This window comes from Crinia signifera, chromosome 3 (assembly GCF_055691185.1).
Source record: "Crinia signifera chromosome 3, ASM5569118v1, whole genome shotgun sequence".
Classification (NCBI taxonomy): Eukaryota; Metazoa; Chordata; class Amphibia; order Anura; family Myobatrachidae; genus Crinia; species Crinia signifera.
The window spans coordinates 100,940,480-100,966,442 of record NC_139219.1 but is presented as its reverse complement, the minus strand read 5'-3'; the positions used below and the strand labels follow the sequence as shown (position 1 = coordinate 100,966,442).

Below are 25,963 nucleotides of genomic sequence, written 5' to 3'. Positions count from 1 at the left end.
CAACGTCGATAGCAGAATGTTGACAGAGATGATGTTAACATGGTTAACATTTTGGTCGACACGAGCAAAATGTCAACACTGATACAATGTCAAAATTGAAAATGTCAACATTGTCATAATATTGACATTTCTATTTTGGTTAGAGTTAATGTTAGGGGTGCCAATATGTCAACATAATAGCACAGTCAGTATGCTATGAACATGTTGACATGTGCAACGTTGACTTTAAAACCTTGTTTACACATTCTCCTGTTGACATAATGAATATATTGTGAATGTTAAACAATTGGATTAATCTTGTATAATAAAAGGCTAATGCTGCTCCTTACCTCTATGGGGAGAATGTGAATGTTTTGGACACCGGTGGCCTCTAGATGGCATCCGACAGAGCCGTCAAGTGTTCCGCTGTTAAGGCGGGCACAGCTGCCGGCACTGACATTACTGATCTGTTGTTCCATTATAGTTAAGCTATAGTAAAATAAAACAACTCTTATGCCCCTTACAGACGGGGCGACGGGAGCAGTGTGCTGAGCAATCTAGTTAAGCACAGATGGCTCAGCACAGAACGCTTAGAACACAGTGCTGCACCAGTGATGTGTGCTGAGCGGTCTGTCATGGACAGTGTTCTCAATTAAGAGAACACTGGTGATGACTAGATGTATACTGCCTGCAGTAAAAATCTAGTCAGGTGAAGCGCCGTCGCCGGGGGCCATACGCATGGAGCGATCCGTGCTTAATTTCTAAGCAATCTAGAAAGATCTCTTACAAATGGGGCTGTAATCTCCCCGTGTGTACGGCCCATTACAAGAAGGGCTATAAATACAACTTTCTTGCTTACATTTATGCATTTGCATAGAGAAATAGGCTGTTATCACAAAGTGTGCTTAAACTAGAGAAATGCAAAATGAACTTAAGGTTTATGGACTGTAGTTTAAGATTAAACACCAGTCAAAAACAAATGTTTCCCAAAAAATATGATAAGCAATTACATTTTGTTTTGCCAGCAATAATAATCATCTTTACTTTAAAAAAAAAACATCTATCCATGTTTGGTGTAGTTTACTTCAAACTTACATTTAGGTAATTTATTGCATGGAGACAGTCTCCAATAAATGGCCCTTATTCTAATCGGATCGGTACGGCCCGCGTGCGGCCGTACCGCCGATGTTTTTACTCTGCACATGCGCAGAGGTGAATCTGCGCATGTGCAGCCCCCTTCGCCGCAGACGTATTTCGTCCGCCGCAAAGGGGGCGTATAGGGGCGTGAGAGGCATCATGCCCTCATTTCCCTATGTGTACGCCCCGCGTTTCATGGGCGTTCCCATGCAAACGCGGGGCGTACGCATGGTAATGAGGTAATGAGGTAATGAGGTAATGAGGTAATGAGACTCATGGGGGCGGAAAGCTGACGTCGCCGGATGTCAGCTTTCAGCCCCCATACAAGCTACCACACGGACGATTGTCCGTGTGGTCTCAGCTTGCGGGAGCTGCCGCGGCGTGCGGACCTGCCTTCGATGGTCGACGACCATCGAATGCAGGGGGCAGCTCCCACCATGGTGGAGGCGTAGCCTCCACCATTTTTATGCGGATCGCCAGCCGTCCGTGTACGGACGGCCGTGGCGATCCGTAGGGTGGGCGGGGATTCGTCTGGTGCGGTCGCAGCCGCATATGCGGCTCGACCGCACCAACCAGAATAAGGGCCAATGTTATGTGGGAACTGGATGCTAACAATGCTACAAACAGAGTTTGCTTTGTACTACAATGCCAATACAATTTTAAGGTTGCAGAATGTAATGGGGCAAACTACACCACTGAAAGTAATCTGATTTTGAATGGACTTTTTAGGTGTAAAGGTGCATAAACACTGTGCAGTTTGGGCTTTTGATTTTGACTATATAGTCAAATTTGGAAGAAATGTTAACACAAATCACACAGTGTGTATACAGCTTGTGATGCCGATGCGCACCCCCATGGGATCAGCATCACAAGAAAAAAACAGATTTCCAATTTTGACTATATTGTATACAGTCTGTGGTTCTAGTATAGTTAAAATTGGCCATAGTCAAATGTATTTTATGATTAAATTATGTCAAGAACATCTATTCAAAGCTCATCTAGAGCAATTTTATTTAAAAAATAAACAACATTTTTCAAACATTGGAATATCACCATTGGAACATTGTGATTTCCCCAGCGGCAAAGCAGCTATCAGGTAAAGATGAGAGGTTAAGCGGGCTTAATTTACATTTCCCTAGTGACAGCTCGTCTCAGCAGCCCCTGCGGGGGGGAGGGGTCCTGCCATGCTGACCGTTCAGCAATGAATGAGGATGCGGGAAGTAGAGGGGCTTGGAGGTCCCTCTCTGATTGGTGGCAACAAGATATATATATATATATATATATATATATATATATATATATATATATATATATATATATATATATATATATATATATATATATACCTTCCAGTGGGTGGCTATTCTGTGTTTCTGACTGGGCGCATTGGTTTCAAACTACAGTATGCAACCATGCCTGGTAAGTTGTTAAATGTAAAGTAACATCAATATAATAGTTCAATATGTTCAACTAGGAAATGTAAAATAAGCTACATATTTATAGAAGATATCATTTACTAAGGAAAATAGTGTAAAGAGAATTATATTGTTTGTGAAAACATATGTTTAGTGTTGTCTTACCATCATCTTGAGTAACGCCAAGACATCCCATTAATTCGTGGACCGACAGAGACTTGTCATTATTTAAATCACAATACTCTACAAATTTCTTCACACATTTTTTGGGTTTAGATTTCTTCCGTAACATTCTCTTGAAGGGCTTGATTTCCTTTTTGCCAATATCTCCATTTGAATTTTTATCAAGTTGCTTGAAGTACCAATGAACAACTCTTTCTTCCAAGGTATGGTTAGGATCAGGTTCTGAAACCCTAATGTGAAATGAATACAAATCAACAATTTAAGATTACACGTCAGCAGCACAATGGTATCCATTTGGTATCTTTATTATTCATGGTACTCATAAATTGGGGGAGGTATCGGGGCAATTCCCTGTTCTTCCGATGCCTGTGTAGGAAGATTTGGGAAATCCAACATGTTGGAAGTCCTGCACTTGTTCCAAGTGAAGTATTGCAACCAAATAATTATTGGAATCAGCGAATCATGATTTATAACATGTAGTTTTTTTGTTGAATCACTTAAGGGGTTGCTATTTGGCAGAATGAGAATTGTCCTATAGATGTGTGGGCCCCATTACTTATTGTTATTCATGTATTCATATAGTGTTAGCATACTCTGCAGGGAGGTGACAGGGCAATGTTGGTGTAATTACTATATACAGACCTTGCAAAAGTTTGAAAAGTTCTTCAAAGAGGGAACTTATTGGCTAAGATCTAACACCAAAGCCAGATCTTCTAGGAGGCATGATAACAAGGAAGTATATCATACAGTATATATAATTTTATTCTTACATAATAACATTTATTTAATTTATACATTCCACAGAGCTTTACAGAGAATATTTCAGTCATTCACATCAGTGTCTTCCCTACTGGAGTTTACAATCTATGTTGCCCATTTATCAATGATTGATAAAAGTTGCTACATATGATATATGGTGCTCCAGGCAGTCAGTTCCTAACTGTTATGAGTTCAGCTTCCAATTTTTTTGTTTGATAAATGACAGTTGGAAGCTGATTGGCTAGAGCACCATCAGTGTCATAAATATGGGGGGAGACAGGGGGTCACGTGACCTGGGCGCTGATAAGGGGGTGCTAGAAAGTGAGTCGATCACTCTGCTGTAGCTGTGAAGTCCCTTCACATTTCCGCCGTGTTCTTCCTCCACCAGATGAGCCTCAAGTAGAACAGGTCGGAAAGCATAGGAGGGAGCAGGAGAGGCGGGCCAGAGGAGCCTGGCAGGAGCAGCGGCACACAGACTCTGTGTCAGAGTCTCAAGGCGAGATGTACTAAGCCATGAAAAGTCATAAAATGGAGAGTGATAAACCTCCAACTAATCAACTCCTATCTGTCATTTATCAAACATAGCCTGTAACATGACAGTTAGCAGCTGATTGGCTGTCACTTTATCACTCTCCATGTTATCACTACTCAAGCTTAGTACATCTGGCCCTGAGAGTAATTCATTTACAAGGACGCCACGGCCCACGCCATGACCACATCTCACACAAAGGTATTTCTATGACTGTGCAGCCACTCAGTTAAATTGGATGGAAAGGTATGGCTGATTTACATCGTAAATTATAGTACTGACTGCCAGCCAGTACTGTGATTTACAGTGTAACTCTGCCATGGGTTTTTATTTACAGTGTAAATCAGCCAAAGGTTTCCATACAATTTAATTAATCTGTAATAAAATAAAATAAAAAAAGGATTCTGCAATAGTAAAACATACTGTATAACAAAGTTTATCTGCATGACAGAGAATTTTACAGCATGGTGGTGTAATTTCTGTAAAATTAGGACAAGTTTTAACATTCAAAACAAGTTTTATCTCTTGTTGATACATTTTATTTATTTCCCTAAGTTCCCTTTCACATGGACATACAAATACACATTAAGGTTTCTTTTTTTGTCAGAAACCAAGTAACCTACTAATATCACACAGATACACCATAACAGGGAACTGAACTTATACTGTGAGGAAGTAATGCTAACCATTATTTGCCTCACATAATGGTAATTAGGTAGCAGAATGTCAAGTCTTGTGCCAGAATATAAATATAGTAATTCAGAACTGAACAGGACCATAAGGTGGAATGCACATCATGCTACTAAGTGTGTGAACATCCAAAAAAGAGGTGTGGTTAAACAACAGGGGTGTGTGTGTGTGTGTGTGTGTGTGTGTGTGTGTGATCAGTCACTAGAAAGACTTTATTATAGAGCAATCACTCACATATTACATGATCTTCAACTAATGAAAGTTACATTATACATTATTTCATGTCATTACATCATAAACTATATAGATTATGTGCAATCAAAGAAACACATAACCTATACTATATACCAGTGGTTCCCAAACTGTGTGCCGTGGCACCCTGGGGTGCCTTGTGCGACTTGCAGGGGTGCCCTGGGTTGATGGTCCAGGACCAATTCAAATTATTTATGTCCATTATAATAGTCAAATTGGGGACAGACAGTACCAAATCCTGTCCATTACCACATAACTGATCCTAAGGTTGAGATATAAGCACAATTTATTTAACTTATATTTGTTTCTGACTTTCTCAATGAGAAAACTTTAGCCTAGGGGTTCCGCGAAAACATTTCTGGCGTTTTGGGGTGCCTTGATTCAAAAACTTTGGGAACCCCTGCTATATACAGTATAGCAGAAACAGATAACTGTATGCTTCATGCACAGGAACTCTATATAATTCCCCAGCAGTTATCCTACATACTTGCACTATGCTGAAAGGATACTGGTCTTATACAATAAAGAAGTCTTGTGTCAACAATACAGTACTTAAGTCTCAGTCCATCACAGCAGTCAGGACCAGCCAGATCCCCCAAGACATTGAGTACTCTGAATCCAACAGGGGACAACTCTGCTGAACCCGCAGACTCCTAAATCACAAAGGTACAATCCACATCCCATTCATGAGACCCTCCAGACACTCAAATGCGCTGCCCACTTTTATGCCACTCTCCTTCTTACTAATATCATCTGCTTGTTATTCTCTCTACATCGACCCTCTTGGAGAACTCAGTGCTCTTTTTATTCTTCAGTTGTTTCCTTTGCTCTCTGTTCTCTTCAATCCATTTCATTTCCACACTTCTTATGCATGCTTGCTATTTTCCATTGCCTATTTGTCCTTGCCTATTTGTCCCCACACATCCCATTACAACAAGGGTGTCATGATCCCATAACTATGGACACATATTGAACGTATTATGCAACTTGAAACAAAATAAAATGAAAGTGAGTGCAGTAAGTTTAGCTGCATTTGTACTTCTGTTTTAGGGGACAATTGATAATTATGTGACCATGTTGTGCATTCCTAAGAGAAAAACAATGTCATGAGTATGGCAATATCAGGGAACTTAAGGGTCAGAAAATGATTTTGAGGAGAGCTGCTTCTCTGTTGACAATAATGATTTACTATTAGGAATACATTCTTGCCAGTGTTGTATTTTGGGTGATCATTTCCATGCACAATCAACCAAGGAGAACCATGAGCCTTATGTATTTTAGTATTCCTCAGCTGTAGAGGAGCAATAATGCCTCTGTTTGTTGTCATCTAATCTATAGTTGATCTAGACCAGGAACTGATGAATCTCGGGGACCTGGCAACAATGACAGAGATTTCCAATTGGCACCCTGCTCCTATAATTGATTGCCTGGCTCCTGAATTGTGCCTACTTGTAATATACAGTAATTTCTTCTTTGCACTGAGACTGTTGTACGCTAGTTACACAAAATTATCTAATTTATGAGTTAAAAATTTAAAAACAATGTTGAAACAGTAGTCATGGTGGATTTGCACATACTGCAACAACTGCATGGCTGTTGGCATCTGTTAATATGAAAGATACCAGTTAATCCTGTAGGGAACTTCTCCTCCAGACAAAGTGGTTGAGAAACAAACTTGCTTTACAGCTGCCAGGCATTCAGACATTAATGTTTTCTTATAGTAACTTGACATAACTCCTTTATAAAGCCATTAATTTGACCTCAGCTTTCCAGCTTGACAACTTTATGTTTCATAGATCTCTCCCTCACCTGTAAACTGGCTGCCATGTTAGTTTATTAATCCAGCTGGCTTGCATGTGTTTCCTACCTTGACACATAGACATCACTCTTGTAAGACTGATAGAATGGATCTGTGTCTTGCGGGGGAAAAAAAATATTTCTGGCACTGAATCTGTATTTTTCCATTCTGTCAGGATTACTTTTAAGACACTTCTCAAGCCGAATGTTTTAGCCCTGTTTATCTGTTGTGCTATAGTGAGGTGCTACAAGTTTACGTTTGCACTGTCACACACCAAATGACTGTGTATGGTATTGTTAAAATATTTATTTAAAGGATCAACACTTGAAGCAAGAGATTATTTGTCCACGTGGTTAACAGTCATATCTTTTTATAGTTTAAGAACTAGGGATGAGAGAGAAAAATCCCATGTGGAATTTCTTTAACTCCTATTTCAGCAAATGGGAAATATTATGCTAGAACAGAGCTTCATGGGAAATGTCATTATTAGGAGCTGAATTGTCCATCATTGTCCAATTCTGCATTTCTTGTAAGACACCTGACCTGTACTATATTATATTATTCACCAACGATGAAACTACTGCAAAATGTTATATTTAGAATTGTTACAAAATATTAATTTTAACACATAAATTTTTAAAAACAGTCAGTTCAGTTATTTTACCCTTAGCTTACCTGCTGGAAGTGGATGTCAGGTCGGAAACTGCATGCACCATATCTGTGGTCAGTGCATCCAATACACTTGTCAGAAATTCATTCTTCTTTGCTCCAGGGCACCCTAGAATCATTGTGAACAATATTTACAAATAATTTAAGCAAAACATATACATTTTGGTTACATCAAAAGATTGTTTTCTTTTTTTTTTACTGAATATTTTTATTAAGGACATTTTTCATTACAAATTATGCAAAGAGGAATCAGCACAGGAGATTGTTTTCTTAAACACAAGGCAAACAAAACTTAAACCTGTAAAAAATGTTCTAATCGGAAGAACCAAATGCATAATATAGATTTATTCACAAAATTGCAATATACCGTATATACTCGAGTATAAGTCGACCCGAATATAAGCCGAGGCACCTTATTTTACCACAAAAAACTGGGAACATTGACTCGAGTATAAGCCTAGGGTGGGAAATGCAGCAGCTACTGGTAACTGGTAAACCGCATACGCAGCATTACCGCATATGTATGGGAAGTGCTAACGCAACACTTGCAGTAACAGTGCGTACACGCAGCATGTATATTAAGAGCCCTAATGCTCTATGCATCCCCTGCATGTTACATGATTTATTTAAGTAATGTGCTCATAACCAGACAAACCTTTTTTTATGTGAAAAAATATCTCTGATGTACTCTGCTGCTGTATGTTAGCAGGCACGTGTCTCTTCCCCCTTACACTGAGCTGCTGCTGTGGTGGGTGTGCCACCTACTAGAAGCTAATATTGTCCCCCCTCCTCCCAGCTAATATTGTCCCTCCTCCTCCCCTGGTGAGCTGGCTTCCCCAGCGCTTTGCCTGCCCCCTCCTTGGACATGCTGGCTGCCTATCACTCTCCGGGCATGCTAGATATTACAAACAGAGATCAAATGGGAGCCAGGGGAGGGGAGGCGGCAGCCTAGTGACCTGAGCCGCACAAGATCCAATGGGAGCCAGGGGAGGGGAGACTCCAGTCTAGTGACCTGAGCCGCGCTAGGTAACAGACAGCCGCAAGACCCAATGGGAGGCTCAGCACCTCCCTCCCCTGGTGCCGGGTCCCACGGCTGTCTGTTACCTAGTGCAAACGAAGAAAAAAATGCCCTATGGGCAAATCAGGCGCAAAAAATTGATAATATATATGTTTTTTTATTTAAGATACACAGCTCTAAAGTATGCTGCTCCCAAAGAAAAGACAAAGTCTTTTATACCAAGAACAATAAATATATACTAAAAAAGAGAGCGCACTGTGTTGATCAATTTTAGATTTTTACTATACAAATAATGACACATTTAATACATTATAAAAAATAAATGTACAGACAATAAATTTAAAATATGCATGAAGCACTAGAAATGCATTAAAACCTTCCGACCGTGAACTGATTTGTAGTTAACCAGATTAATAATTTGTGCCTTCAATTGAGACAGTTCCTGAGGGATCAATAATAAAGTTCCTTTTTATGAATTGTGCTAATGTACAGCTGATAGCTATCAGTGGGACGGTGCTCCTTATAGTAAAAAACGGGTTATATTGCCAAGTGTCTCCTGCAGATAGGTGGGGTGGTGATGTTGTATCCAGACGGACCGCCCGCTTCTACCGGTGTTGCTCCGATGGTGAGGGAGCCGGTACCGGGAGCAGGTGATGTTGTATCCAGACGGACCCCCGCTTCTACCGGTGTTGCTCCGATGGTGAGGGAGCCGGTACCGGGAGCAGGTGTCTTAAGACAGAACTCAGCTGGTCTGCTGACAACCAGCGCGGCCCCGATGGAGAGAGAGCCAGCGCTGGGAGCTGACAAGGCTTGAAGAGTAAGTCACGCCGGACGGTCAGATGTGATGAACGTCTCTGCACACCTGTGCAGGGGACACTGGAGAGATACACCTTTGGCTGTTGGTGGGAGCAGTCCGGCAATGTGGGGCACAAATGAATCAATACAGGCAGTCTGGAAAGCGGTCACGATCGGAGTAAGGTACGTCTTACTCCGATCGTGACCGCTTTCCAGACTGCCTGTATTGATTCATTTGTGCCCCACATTGCCGGACTGCTCCCACCAACAGCCAAAGGTGTATCTCTCCAGTGTCCCCTGCACAGGTGTGCAGAGACGTTCATCACATCTGACCGTCCGGCGTGACTTACTCTTCAAGCCTTGTCAGCTCCCAGCGCTGGCTCTCTCTCCATCGGGGCCGCGCTGGTTGTCAGCAGACCAGCTGAGTTCTGTCTTAAGACACCTGCTCCCGGTACCGGCTCCCTCACCATCGGAGCAACACCGGTAGAAGCGGGGGTCCGTCTGGATACAACATCACCTGCTCCCGGTACCGGCTCCCTCACCATCGGAGCAACACCGGTAGAAGCGGGCGGTCCGTCTGGATACAACATCACCACCCCACCTATCTGCAGGAGACACTTGGTAATATAACCCGTTTTTTACTATAAGGAGCACCGTCCCACTGATAGCTATCAGCTGTACATTAGCACAATTCATAAAAAGGAACTTTATTATTGATCCCTCATGAACTGTCTCAATTGAAGGCACAAATTATTAATCTGGTTAACTACAAATCAGTTCACGGTCGGAAGGTTTTAATGCATTTCTAGTGCTTCATGCATATTTTAAATTTATTGTCTGTACATTTATTTTTTATAATGTATTAAATGTGTCATTATTTGTATAGTAAAAATCTAAAATTGATCAACACAGTGCGCTCTCTTTTTTAGTATATATTTCTTGTTACCTAGTGCGGCTCAGTAACATGGAGACAACCAGCCGACCAACTGCAGGGGATGTTAACTCTTCCGACGCTGAGTTTCCGGCAGCCAGGGAAGCGACGGTCATCACACGCTGGGCAGTGTCAGGTCTTAGATTTCATATGCGCTGAGGCTTCCGCTGGGCACAGAGGATGCCGCTGTGCAGCACTGGGGTGTTAACAGGTAACACACTACTGCCCCAGACCCACACTCGAGTATAAGCCGAGTAGGGCTTTTTCAGACAAAAAAAACGGGCTGAACAACTCGGCTTATACTCGAGTATCTATGGTAATACAATTAAAAATGTATGTATCTGTATACAGTGCCAGATTAAGGTATAAATGGACCTGTAGCTGAAAATTATTGAGGACCTATTATGCACAATAATAGGGATTGTGGGCAGCACCTAATAATGTAGGGACGTGACCAGTGTTCCAGTTGGGTGGTCTGCTCATGAGTGTGTCTCTATTTGTGTAAATACTCTCAACTAATTATATATGCCTGGAAAAGGCAGGGGGCTGGAAAAGGAAAAATGCAGGGAGATATATTGGCAGGTGCCCTCCAAAGGTACACCTGCAGGACGCCGATGTCCTAAGATACTTGCGGGGTGAGGCGACACTCCAGTCACAAAAAAAACACTGACAGCCAAAACTTGGAAGACAAAATTTCAGCACCTTCTATGTGGTCACCTAAATTTACCACACCATATACCCCTTATACAAATTATGCAACGCAATAGTAACCCCCTTATACTGTACTTGCCTCTTGCACATTATGCCACATGGAATGAGCAAACATTCACACTATGGCACACGGAATGAGTCAAAATTCACATTATGCCACACAGATTAAGACAAAATTCACATTTTGCCACATGGATTGAGCCAAAATACACACTATACCAAATAGATTGAGCAATAATGCACAATATGCTTCACAAACAGGGACATTGCGTGCCTAGGGCGCGCATTAAAATTTACACCCAATGCCCATTACATGTTAAGCCACACACCATAATGTCCATTAAATATTATGTCAAACACTATAATGCCTATTAAAAATGATGCTACATAAGTGCTGCTGACCTACATGCTCATTGCCAGGGGTTCCATGCTCATTGCCAGGGGTTCCTTGCTCGTTGCCATGTCGGATTACATGCTCATTGCCAAGGGGGAATACATAGTTACATAGTTACATAGTAGGTAAGGCTGAATAAAGACTTGCGTCCATCTAGTTCAACCTAGGTTTATAATAGGTTATCCCTTGTTGTATAGTATGTTCTGATATTTCAAAGACAGATTATGTTTATTATTTGTACCCATGGGTGTTTTTAACCAATAAATGTTCATCCAACCTTATTTTAAACGTATTTATTGTGTTTACCGACACCACTTCTTCAGGAAGAGAGTTCCATAGTTTGACTGCTCTGACTGTAAATAATTTTTTCTTCTAGATTAACAAAATCTTTTTTTTCTTCTAATCTAAACTCATGCCCTCGCATCCTAGATTCCTTTCTGTCTTGGATCTATATTTGGATTTGGGTCATTGAATACTGCCCAGTGTGTCAGTATACATTCTGTGCCTCCATCTATCATTAAGCAGATTAAACATGGCCTCCATGGCACTATATTGGCATTTTTTTTATTTAAATCTATATCTCCCTCTGGTTTTGGATCTATATTTGGTTTTGAATTTTTTTTTTTATAAAATCTTAAAAACATCTAAAATCAACAATTTTTAAGTTAATTACTGTAGATTAATTTGGACCACCTCACAACAATATTGTTTTTATCCAGACAGGATGACAGTTTAATAAACTATGAAGCAATGCTCCAAACAGTGCATAATGCAGAGAAAAGAGGTGCAGCATGGAGTTGTCACCCTTATGTTAAACAGAACATGCATAGTTCAACAAACCAATCAGTTCAGTGACAGGGACTACCACATTTGTGAGCTACACATGATGAACCACCATCGAAGGGCACTGCGGAGCACAGACAACTAATACACCGGGACTATGGAAAACAAACATTGCTCTGGTGAATTGGAGTTCCTGGACTGCTCCTTAAGTACCTAAGTGTTGTAAATTTTCTACAGAAAGCATGTGACTGTAACTTTCTTCTAATTAGATGTGGGTCGATCAAGTGACTCTACTGATATAGCGGTGCCCAGGACCCAGAGTTATTAGAACAGAGGGGTCAGAAGACAGAAGTGACAGTCAGAGGAGGTAGGGATAAAGTTGACTTGCTGGCTGTAACAAAAACTACAGCCTTCCATGGATCTATTCACTTTCTGCGGGAGTGAGGTATGTGTGGCACTTCATGCTGCTGCAGATACGCTTCCTGACTGGCAAGATGATGACATCATCATCTTGCAAGTCTATTTTCTACAACAGATGCCGGGCAACTCACAGGGCAGTACAGTCCCAGTGAAAACCCTCCCCTACCCGTGAGTACAATATTTTGCAAGGAACCAGAACCCTGCACAATATTAATATATATAGAACTAACAAAAATGAAAAACAATGCTGTGGGGTTGTTTTCTGGGTCATATAGAAGCTGCATCACCTGCACACTCTCATTCTCAGTCTCTCTCCCGCTCGCTCTTTATATATAGGGTGGTATTCAATTCGACCAGTGAGGGGGTTTCTGCGGTGAGGGTGGCTTTTTTCCAGCAAGGATCGCAGAAAACAAGCCATCTATCCCCCTCACCGGCCGCTCACTCTATGCTATGTTCCAGGGGAATCCTTGCCGGTGAGGATTCCCCTGAACGGCGAGGTTCGCCGTTAATGCAGTGAGCCCACTGCATATAATGGTGACCCTCACCATTTTTACGGCCACACTCTCCGTTTCCACCTTGCTGGAAAATTCCAGCAAGGTGGAAACGGCGAGTGCAGGGGGGTCAGTTAGATACTGACCCGTGAGCTGTGACAGCGAGCTATTGGCACTGCTCGACGTAAGAGCTTGCCAAAGGCATTGAATATACCCCATAGAATGTTTCATATCTGCTTCAGTTGAGTGAAATGTATAGGTGCTGATATGTACAGACAGTCAATTCTGTCCTTATTGTGGTCAGTAAATTCTTGTATGGCTGCATCTCTCCCCATCTACCAGAAGAAAAATGATATGAAGCAAGGAAAAACTGAGGCATCCCTTTGCCATCACGACTATACAATATTTATGTAATACACACTGAGCATGCATTACCTGTCCTACTTATATAGTATAATGACCAGCTTTACTAGCACAATCATTACATTTTAAATGGTAAAAATCGTGTAAGGTCACTGTCCCCACTTATTTCCAATAGGGCAATTCAGTAGCTAACACCTGATTGTTTTTCATAGCACAGCTGTGATTTTAAATGATATTATCATTTGTAAGACGTGTCCCCCAGGCTAGCAAATAATTACTTTGTTTTGCCTTTAATATACACCATCATGTTTAGTAATTTGTTTATTACACTTGATAGCATTAAATAAAGATGTTTTGACAAGCAATTTATATAACAAAAAGTCTACAGTTCCTAAAATATACTGACTGCATGGTAAATACACGGAGCAAGCTGAGGAGACCACACATGCTAGTTGGAAGAATGGGTTGTCAATCTTGGCATACAAGACAGACATTCCATTGTAATAACTGGAATGTGGAAATGAAGCTAAAGTAATCATGACTAAACAAGACTAGACTACTTTGTCAGTTGTGTTAATGAATGACTTTTCCTGTTATTCAGCCAAAATATTTTGCAAAAAAAATGAGTTAACTGTAATTGAAAATGAAAATAAATTCTTGGACATTTTATCAAATACTTGGTACTGCATTAATCTTATAGACACCCACCCAACATGGGCCATAAACTACATTGTACTAACAACTTAGATTTTAAATATAAAAATGTTTGTTGGAGTTATGTATGGATTTGAGGTGGTATATGATAAAATGTATTCACAACATCTATTGTCTGAAAAGCTTCCTCTTTTGTTCAGATCATAATTATGCTCAGTGCAGTGGGCCGTTGTAGTTTTGATAGTATATACTGCGCAGTTATATTGTATTGTTTTCCAACATAGGGTACGTACAGTTTGCTTAACCAATAATAACCCACAAGTCAACTGTGCCCAAGTATGGCTTTACTAAAACCTGTGTCTTGGGGACCGTGGTTGGAAACCACTTGGTTACAGAGATAAATGTACGATCAGTGTGTGAAGGTATACACATTTTCCAGTTACAGTACTTGTCTATGAGATTATATGGATATTGTTATTAGGTTCATTTGGATTATTGTTGATACACCCATCAGCCAAAATTTTTAATTACTGAAATTAATTTATAATAATTACTTATTGTACTTTGAGATGAACTCCTAGATAGATTTTGCTATTTTACTCATGTAATGGCTATATAATTATAAAGTACTGTACTTCATAAAATATAGTTTACAATACTAACACATTGCTATATAAGCTAATTTAATCATCCTCATGTATATAAAGCAGTGCTTCAGAACTTAAGCCCTCCAATACTTTCAACGGGTCAGTGATAATTACTGACTCAACAAAACAGGCCTGTGCATGATTGATGAAATCCATAAAACATGACCTGTTTGAAAACTTGAGGAATGGAATGGAGAACCACTGACAAGGGCATGGCTGCCATTGGTGCTGGGAGTGTAACTACTATGGGGCCAAGAGCTGAGGGGTCCACCTTCTTTGTCATGGTTACATGTATTTTACAATTTTTTCATAATTGGTGGATGCATAGGGGCCCTTACAAACTTTTTCCTACAATACAAAATCTATATATTAGTAGTACTGTAGAAGGACGACAAATTTTAATGAAGCTGTTGGAAAAAAAAAAACGAAACATCTTAAAAGATACATCTTTATATCCAATGTCTCTATGTCATCACTATTTGAAATTTATTTAAAGAAAAATAGGAAACGCGCCAACTGATTATTAAACCTGACGAAGTAGCTTCATTACAGAAAGGTAGTGATTAGAGGTCTCAGGGTCTCCCTAAATATTGATATTTTTTTGCCATTTAAAAACCATTTTACTTAAATAATATTTTTTATCCCTACTATACCTGTTTTGTTTTTGTAAAGCTTCAGTGTCTGCATCAGACACACTTTATACACACCTGAAAGCCAGTTATATTTTTTCCATTTAAATAGTTCTGATTTTTCTTTTACCCCGTCAATAGTTTCATTCAGCTTTGCCAATTTAGCATATTAGGTTTTTTTCACAGTGCTAAAGGCACATTTACTTAAAAATGTTCCCAATCCGCCAATTACCCTAAACTTTAATTCCCAGTGTGTAAAAATAAATCTTTTTTTAACCCTCTCATACCTACTGAAATATATTTTTCCAAACCTAAAAGAAGTGTGTTTAACCATGTGAGAAGTGTGTCATTCACCATAAATACTCATAACCATCCCCAGTCTCCAGCTATCTCAATATAACACAGCTATGGATACAGAAAACTGTGTTTAAGATTTTTCAGTGTTTTTATGCAAGTTTGGACAGTTTTGAAAAAACTTAACTCTAATATGCAGGCAGGGCAGGCAACAGAAATCTTGGGGCCCGGAACACTGATATCTCTGAGGACCCCCAACACTGAATGCGGATTGTTATTACATTGCATATTGAATGTATTTTTTTATTAATAGAAATAAACAGATAACTAATATGCACAATGCAATATAATAGGGAAGGGCAGATGGGAGGGCACAGCGTTGTGCGTTGAGTGGTTTGGTGTGTTGTGTCATTAAACTCATTAGTATGGGTAGCCAGACAGGTGATTAGGCAGTCATGCTTACAGACCCTGAGTTCCTCAAAGCTTTGGGGCCCCTTAACTGGTCGGGGCCCGGTACGAGTGTCCCCTTTGACCCCCCCTGTCGCCTGCCCTGTATGCAGGATCAAAAAGATATTTCTCATCAACAGAAGACAATCCAATCCAATACAACAGTACCATTCATACCTCTTCCTCTATTCCATTATTAAGCTTTTTAGTTCAAATCACCTGAAATTTTTCAGGCCTTTATTGCCAAAATTAGGCTAAAGGTCAGATCACAGGAGCCCCCCCCCCCTCCCCCCCCCCCCTGCTTCAGGGACAGGTTACTATTCACAATAATGACCATGTGGATGGTAAAACCTCTACAAATCATACTTGCCTATCCCGGCAATATTAGGACACTCCCGCAGGAGTGTCCTAATATTTTGGGCACACCTACAGAAGTGAGGCCAGTTCTCTCACATTCATTAGTACAATGTGGGGAATTTCTGTGAGAGTGGCCAAGAATTACTGGATATAGTGGAGAACCAAGATAGAAAAGGTTCTCAAAAGCATTGTAGCGGGAAAGCAGTTGTTGAATCACCACCGTATAAAGCTTGGTCCAGTAATGCTGTCCATCTCCACACAGGAATCCCCGATGCTCCAACGCATTCAACCCACTCCACGGTCCTTGTCAAGGAGAAAGTGCACTTTTCTATCTGGGTTCTTCACTAGTAATCCTGTTACCCTCTCACAGCAATTCCCAACATTGTACAATACTTGGCACTTTGGATGTTATGCATTTTATTTGTTTTTAAAAATGGTATTATACTATGTGACATTCCTTCTCTTTCCTTTTTGACCATTGATCATATAAATGGTGGTTCATGAAACAAATTGGAAAGGAAGATACTAAGAATCTACATATACATTTAAAGTAGAATATCTGGTACTTGTTTAGTTTCACTATGGCAGCTCTACGCTACGCAAACAACGTAGCCTAACCTACGTTGTCAACGTAGCAGGCGCCGCCGTGAAACGACACTGGGAGCAGGGTGGTGGGTGGCAGAATGAGCAGGGTGGGTGCTTCGGGCAGCACAGGCGACGGTCACAGGTGACGGGTAGCAGCTTTCAGTCCCACTCCTCTGGCAGACACTCCCCAGCACCAACAATGTACGTAATTCAGCGCATTTCCGCTGGGGGAGCATCACATGGTTTCCCTGCTCCCCAAGCGGCACTATGCTAATTGCGTACATTGTACGCTGGCAGTGCCGGAGGAGAGGGACTGAACGATGGCACCGGGGAGTGACTGCCAGAGGAGGGAGACCCATCGGTGGATCATGTGGACCTAGTGAATGCGGTGGCCGGGCGAGGGTAAGTATAACGAACAACACACATACACATTTCCCCCACTATCCATGTCATACAGATGGGGCATGGCTCATCTTTGCAGGGGATGGCGATGGCGATGCCAGCCGCCATCCCCGCCAGCCACCATCTGTATAGCGAGAAAGGGGGTACGCGCGCATGAGAGGCGCGCGCGTCCCGCTTCCAGCGCTTCCCCCGGGTCACCGCCGGCTTGTCGGCAGTCACCCGGGGTCCCCGCCGCCTGCCCGCACCCCCCCCTAACCCTGTCCGTCTCCCTGATGCGTAGATGGACAGGGTTCCCGTCGCCCCGCCGACAGAGATTGAGACGCGCGTGCGTGTGAGACGCACGCGCGTCTCAGTCAGATGGCGAGCCGGGCTGCTGGCGGATCACCAGCGGTGACGTTCTGGCGATTCGTCAGCAAAGAAGAGCCCGGCCCCATCTGTATCCCCACTATCCACATCATACCCCCAGTATCAACGTCGGCATGAAGTTAATATTATAAAGGGTGGCGAGCGCAGTGAGCCCTGCAGCACAAAGTGTGGCGAGCGGAGGCATGTCCGCGTCCCCTCGTGGAGCTCACTGCGCTCGCCACGCTACGGGCTCGTGGCTCGCTGTGCTCGCCACACTTTATAAAATCTACTCCACGCCGACGTGGATACTGGAGGTATGACGTGGATAGTGGGGATATTAACCATTGTTTAGATTCAGGGCTACAGAAGCAGTTACGTAGTTTACATAGGCAGCATAGTGCTGTATTGCTATTCTCAATACAGCACTACATAAACTACGTAACTGCCACCGTGAAACTAAACAAGTACCGAATATCTATTGTGGAGGCAGAGAAAAGGAGACGACCATCCACCTAAAAAGGTGTGTAAGGTATTATCATTATTCAAGCACCAGTGGAAGGAACACCTTATTTGTATTTATACTCACCTATACAGAATATTCGTTTGGTGTGGGGTCTACAATGTTTGGACTTTCATAGGCTTTTTTAGACATTGTGCATTGATTCAGAAAGACTTTAACAAATTTTTCACTATGCACACACAGCCTGTTCCCTCCAGTCACCACACACACACACACACACACACACACACACACACACACACACACAGCCTGTCCCCTCCAGTCAACACACACACACACACACACACAGCCTGTCCCCTTACAGTCACCACACAGCTTGATCCCTCCAGCCACCACACATACACAAGCACAGCCTGTCCCCTCCAGTCACCACACATACACACACACAGACACACTGCCTGTCCGCAACTAGTCACTACACACACACAGCCTGTTCTGCTGCATACACTACACACCCTCACAGCCTGTCCGCTCCAGTCACTACCCATAGACACACACACACAGCCTGTTCCCGCCAGTCACCACACACACACACACACACACACTGTCCCCTCCAGTGACTACACACAGCCTTTCCTTTCCTTTCCACTCACAACACAAACAAACAAACACACACACTGCCTGTCCCCTTCAGTAACTATATATAGCCTAAAGAGGTGGGTGAGGTGTTTCTGCACAATGACAGGCAAAAAAGCTGCAAATGCAGGTATCTACTGTACAAGCAACTATACAGAAGCTTACAATTTTATTAACTTTTTATACAATGCAAATCCCCACATTTTAAAGTATTTTTATTGAAATATGCTTTGTTGGTGTTTGGGATGCCGGCAGTCAGAAGACACTGGCATCACGATACTGAGGATCCAGACAGCTGCCCCATTAGCACCCTAAATCCTCTCTCCCTACCCCCCTAACCCTCCCTGAATGCAGCCAGTTGCCTAAGCCTAGCCCTCATACAATGCAGCTTAACCCCAACCATCCCCATTAGTGCCTAACCCTAACCACTCCCCCCTTGCAGTGCTACAAGACCTGCATACTTACCATCTGACTGGCTGGCAGGATTTTAGGGTAGATTTATTAAGCTCGGTGAAGTGATAAAGTGTCTGGTTTTTATCACCGGCCAATCAGCTCCTACCTGTCATTTTTCATTTAGGAGATGATTGGCCAGTGATAAAAAACAGACACTTTATCACTTCACTGAGATTAATAAATCTGCCCCTCAGTTCCATGTCGGTGTTCCATCATCTGCATTCTGGCCAGCAGTTAGGATCCGGCAGGTGGCATCCTGACCATTGACATACTGACTGCATCCCTTTTAATCATAAGTCCCTTTTTTGTGGCGTGGTCGTTCAAATGCTATATACAGTAATATCTATTTTACATAATACATGTTTTAGCACAGGAGAACATAACTTTTTTTTCTGGGGACTTAAAAAATAATTGGCATATGGTATTTAACCAGAACAATAAACAAAGTAATAACTATAGGTAAATTCCCTCTAAAAATGTACAGCTGGTGTTTTATTTTATACTATCCTATATCTGGCTAATTGACCCTGCCAGGGTCAATAACAACAGTTCATATTTAACAAACATCTGGTTTGTTAAATATATACTGTAGACTTGTACTTATTGGGTCAGACTGAAGCAACTCTCACCATGGGGCCAGATGCTCTAAGCCTTACAAGTTATAAAATGGAGAGTGATAAATAGCCAGCCAATCAGCTCCTTCCTGACATTTTTCAAACACAGTCTGTGACATGGCAGGCAGGAGCTGATTGGCTGGCTGTTTATTATTCTGCATGTTATCACTTGTGAAGCTTAGTGCATCTGGCCCCAAGAGAGAGAGACCAGGTAACCCATTGCTGAGACATGTAATCACAGTGGAACTACTGCCCAGAGTGCTATGCACTTGGATAGGTGATATATGAGAGGGTAAGGCTGGAAGAGGAAGAGTGCAATAATACTGCAATAAAAGGCATGGAATCAACAGAAGATGTACCTTCGATGGAAGGCACAATGTTAAAACAACAAGTCCCTCCTATTACTTTTCACTTTTGCTTTGTTATGATTGTTAGGCATTATGATTTTAAAATAGCACCCGCCTCATACAGGGACCCTATGTTTCCACTAACATTTTACAAACTCAAGAATTATTTTTTTTAAATTCTATTAAACAACCGCAAAGGAGGAAGGCTCAAATCATTATTTACAGTAAGCCATTCACATAAGTGATTAGTCCGTACTATAACCAAGAACACAAATGGCTTTCTTATATCTTCAAGAAAATAAATTGGGAAGACCTAAGAATATTCTTTGCATAAAACATATATCCCCCAAGTAAATGGGGTTTCAGCAGACGCACAGCTTCTGTCAAATACATGAATGTGTAAACCAAAAGTCACCTTGATTTGAATTAACATCCAGTACAGCTTTATAAACAATATACATTTCAGGACCTTAGCAGAAATATTTGTTCAAGACACAAAAAAAATACCTACTAACAGAACTACATGGTTATGTACCAAGCATGCACAGGCACAGAGCCAAGGATTAATCTTCATAAAGTAATTGCTTTAGCTACCAAGTTGACAGGTTTCACCTTATGCTCATAAACCATATTATTTTTATATGCGAAAATGTAAGTGATTGAAAATAACTTTACTGTACTTCATGCAGTTCATTCATATGTAATCAACGCACTGCCAAGGTATCTTAAAGACTTCAAGCAAAAGGCTACTCTAAAGAAGTACTAACAAAAGCAAAAATGAGAATAGATGCCATAGACAGGAGTGAATTGTTCAAATAAAATATCCTCAAAATGATATGAGAAATACTCACCAATGGGCTTTTATTTCTCAATTTAGTAGTCCCACTTAAAAATAGAGGGTATTTTTAAGAAAAATTGGTACCTACTAAAACAGGATCCTATATTAGGACAACGGATTCAGTACTGAATCCCGGCAGTCGGGATCCCGGCGTTCAGAATCCCTACGCAGGAATCCCGACAGCCGAAATGCCGACAAGGGGGGGACGTGGATCGCCCCCCTTGCAGGCTCGCTGTGCTCGCCACGCAGTGGGCCCGGTGCCTCACTACGCTCGGAACACTAATTTATTCTCCCTCCAGGGGTGTCGTGGACACCCATGGAGGGAGAATGTGTCGGGATTTCAGCGGTCGGGATTCCGGCATCGGGATTCTGAACGCCGGGATCCCGACCGCCGGGATTTTAACTGCATCCCAGTACAACTACTAGCACCAAAACTAGAGACAGAGTGAAAGAACTAAGGGGTTCCACCTATGTGGTGATGGTTTGATGTGTAAGAATGTAAAATCATGAAGTAGAAAGATGGTGGAATTTACAGTAAGAGGTAAAAATTATAAAATTAATTATTTCATCAGATGCCAATCGAAAAATGTGATTTATCTTCTCGCAATCTATTCTTATGTAGGAAAGACTACACGCCAACTAAAAATCCGGCTTGCAGAGCATGCGTATAATATTTGGAAATATATATATAATATATATATGTGTGTATATATATATATATATATATATATATATAATATTTGAAATGTGTCTACATGTGGTGATGTACCATTAAATTTCCATTTTCCATTTGTGTGACGAAACGCGTTGGGCGTGGCTTCCTCTTGGTCCGACGTGGAGACGTCCTGCTTCCACCTGCGATCCAGCCGGCGATCTTTCCGACTCTGTGAGTGCTGTTCCCTGGTCTGCGGCTTGACGGCGGCAGCTGAGCGGCGGCGGTTCTTTCACACTGATGTCCGGGCTGTGACGGTGATAAACTATATGGCTGGCAAGCATAAGATTTTTAACCCCAATGTATGTGAGCTTTGTTACATAAGTAAAGTATTGTTACATTCTGCTCATTGGTGCGTCTTCTCTATTCCTTTTGCAAGTTTTCCCTGCTGGATCATTGGCACGATCCCAGAGAGAGACTGCACACATTTGGGACTTTGATGTGGACTTATATCTGAAAAAACACTAGGACTTTGCGCTGGTTATCTTTGTTCTATATATATATATATATATATATATATATATATATAACAGAATATGGTGGCCCATTCTCTGCGCTCAGAAATCTAAAGAGCAGCACCTCTGAGGGATCCTCTGTTAGACAGGATCCAAGAGATAGAGATAAAAAGAAATGAGATTTCATAGGGCACTCATGTAGTAAACCAATTTGAATTAACAATTGATATTTAATACATAAAAACGAGAGTAAAATGTACAATCACATAAAAAACCCTTACGAGGTTGTTACAGGTATACAAGTTGTAATAAATCACAAATGCATGTACAACTCTGGTGGGTTGGTCGATTCGGTCAGTGGAAAAGGCTTTTTCTACTGACCGAATCGACCAACCCACCAGAGTTGTACATGCATTTGTGATTTATTACAACTTGTATACCTGTAACACCCTAGTAAGGTTTTTTTTATGTGATTGTACATTTTACTCTCTTTTTTTATGTATTAAATGTCAATTGTTAATTCAAATTGGTTTATTACATGAGCGCCCTCTGAAACCCCATTTATTTATTTATATATATACATATATATATATATATATATATATATACACACACACACACACACACACTCACACTACAACGTGCCAGTGTTCACACAACACTTTGCTAACTGAATCATCATTACCAGTTAGTAGCTGAGAACAGAACACTTGTATTATATTATTTGCAGCCTTATATAAGTCATTATTTACCCCTAGATACTTCATATTATTTTATGTTCCTTAGCTATGTTTTATGTAAAATTGATCATGTGGTTTTAATTCAATATATTATGATGTCATGTCCATAGTTCCTTAACAAAGCAGTATAATAACGTCAAAACAGTTCTGGGAATTGCCTAATCACTACGGACAGTTTATGACCCATGCTAAGCATGAAATGACTATGTTGGTATCACCTGGGGTCACTGCTTAGGAATTCACATAATTATGTTTTCAATTGTTTTTATAAAATAAGGAAATATACTTATAAATCATAATCATTAGTCATATTTAACATTTTATTACTAGCTTGTATCTGTAATTATTTATTGTGAATGTTTTAGAAATAAAATAAACTAACACTAGTTCAAGCAAACCGGCTGCTTGACTTTTATTATATATTTTTATATAAACAAAATACTTTACATTATTGCATTGAAGCATTACATTTAAACAAGAGTTCAACTTTGGTTAATGAAGCCCAAGTCAGCAACCGACCCCAACTTTATCACTTGTCCTCTCTGCCCACCATCTATTTGGCCATGTTTATGTCTATATGTATAGCAGCACAGTGAAACATTGGGTAGTGAGAGAGAGGAGGCTGCTACCAGGGCCGGCGCTACACACTCAGCAGCTTCTGCAAAGCAGGGAGGCGCCATGCTGAAAAGGCGCTGTCTCCCTCCCTGCTCTGCTAAAGCTGCTTCAGCCCTCATTGTCACTCCCTCCTGCACGTCGCCCGCAGCACCTGTCTGACAGCAGGCGGGCAGCAGTATAAAGAGCTGCTCCCTGCACCGCGAGTGCAAACAGCCTGCACGCCGCCCGCAGTGCCTGTCTGACAGCGGGCGGCAGTATGGAGAGGCTGAGCAGCTCCCTGCACCGTGCACACACTGTCCTCCTCCTGCGACCTGCCCCCTCTTCCTCACGGACACTTGCGCATAGGCATGTAGTGCGGTCTGTGAATGCCTGGATGACATGTCATGTCCGGATCCGCCCCCTACCCATTGCTCCCTGCGCTTGTCAGCTGTCAATCAAATACAAACAGGCAGCAGCACCGCCTCCCCTTCCTTCCCTCTTCTCAGTGTGCTGTGCCACTGCCAGTCCTCAACATTCCCCCCACTCTATCTCCTCCTCCCCTCCTCCATCTCCTCCTTCTCTCCCCTCCTTTCCCTCTCAGTCACGAGAGGGTTGTAATGGCATCCTAAGCGTCCTGCCTACGCAGATAGAAGAGGAGGGACTGCACAAGAGTTAAACAGCAAAAGAACAGTGAGTCTTTTATTAGACATGTTTATAACAAATTTTTTATAATTATAGATTTTTTTTATATTAATTTAGACACTTTTTAAATAATGGGCTGTGTTATGTGCCTAAAGGTGAAAATACACGCTGCAATAGTAGCGTGCGATGCGATGTGCGCTCCTGCGGGCATCGCATCGCACAGTACAAAAAGTATATGCTGCACATACTTTTTGTACTGCTTTCGGATCGCATCGCACACACATTGCATGCATGCCGTGCGATGCGATTTAGCCCATAACGTATGCAATTCTCGCAGCATGTATGGGCACCGTTAGTGTCTGCAACATTTTGCAGACACAGCACTGAGAGGGTCTATGCATACATGTACATGCACCCGAGATGCAGCTTGTTGCAATGGCAATGTGAAAGGGCGCAAAATTTATGGTTTGCAGGAGGGTGCCGGACACCCTAGCACTGGCCGGCCCTGGCTGCAACCACTGGGAGATTGGTCATATGCTCATCCCCCCAGTACCAGAGCCCGTTGGAACTCTCGACTGCCTATTAAAGCTTTTGAAAATATATTTTGAGGTCCTTTATTTATAGCAAATACATGAAATACTTCATTAGTTTTAACACAAATACATCCAGTAAAAATCTAGTCTTGCTTGCTTTAATGTAGATTTACTGTTACTAACATGTCCTGGCTAGGAATCTAGTGAAATGGTCCAAGCAAGCTGCCAATGCATAGCAACTGCAATGCACGCCATAGACATGGCACCAGGGAAACAGTTCAGGAAGTTAAACTATGAGCCATCCGCTAAATTTACTCTAAAATCAAACATGCATTTAGCATTTATGTCCAAATATTTTAACTTAGCTAGTTGCTGTGGAAAGTCGCTTTAAATATAAACATCTGCCAGTTTGTGGAGTAGCTTAAACACAATTATCCTGTCCCACACCACCCTGAAAATCTGGGCTAATAAGGTAACATACTGGTAGAATACTAAAAATGTTCACATTAAGTTTGTTTTATTCTTTGGCAATCATTGTTCAATAGAAAATGTACAAAATATACAGATGAAATAGAGAGGTACAAGTTGCAAAGGATAAGTACATTTTGGAGGTACTGTACAAATTACATAGGTTCCTGCACTTGTTACAATTTATTTATGAGACCACACAGCACTGGCTATTTGCGGACTTCTCATCATGCTCTGGAACTTGTGCTATGCAAATGATTATCTGCGAATGGATGTTTATGCAAAACAGTTATTTGCATGCGTGCAGAGAGATTCGTAGGGCGGACCTTCATGCAGGCAGTGTTTAGATGACCCGCAAAGTTGCATATTTCGCAGATTTGCAGGTCAATCAGAATGAAAGCCTAAATGTGTTGTTGTTATTATTATTAATAATAATAATAATAATAATCTTATTCTTCTATTTATTATATCTTTAATGAGTTGGCTTATGTTTTATTGATTCTTTATTGCGCTTCACAGTTTTGGAAGAAAACACTTGTATTATGCTTGTATGGAACAAAAAGTGTAAGAGGATGTTGGGACTCCTAGGGACATTGAAGCTCCCACCAGAGTCAGAGGAAGGCTGGACCATAGGTAAGTAATCATTATTTTTTTTATATTTTTCTTTATATGTACAAACAGCTTTCTACAAAAGAGAAAGCTGTACAATACTGTAAATCAGTGGTGGCCAACCCGTGGCTCTTGAGCCTCATGCGGCTCTCCCCCTTGTAAAGTGCGGCTCCTGCTCCCACTGC

General features: G+C 41.5%; 1 protein-coding gene across 1 annotated transcript in view; it reads right to left on the bottom strand.

The window, feature by feature from the left end:
• Nucleotides 1–25,963, bottom strand: part of SMOC2 (SPARC related modular calcium binding 2) — a 277,834-nt gene that overhangs the window by 18,062 nt on the left and 233,809 nt on the right. Inside the window, exons 10-11 of the mRNA XM_083176295.1 lie at nt 7,418–7,520; nt 2,697–2,944 (exon numbers count right to left, since the gene is read on the bottom strand). Coding sequence (XP_083032421.1) covers nt 2,697–2,944; nt 7,418–7,520 — 351 coding nt within the window. The remainder of the gene's footprint in view (nt 1–2,696; nt 2,945–7,417; nt 7,521–25,963) is intronic.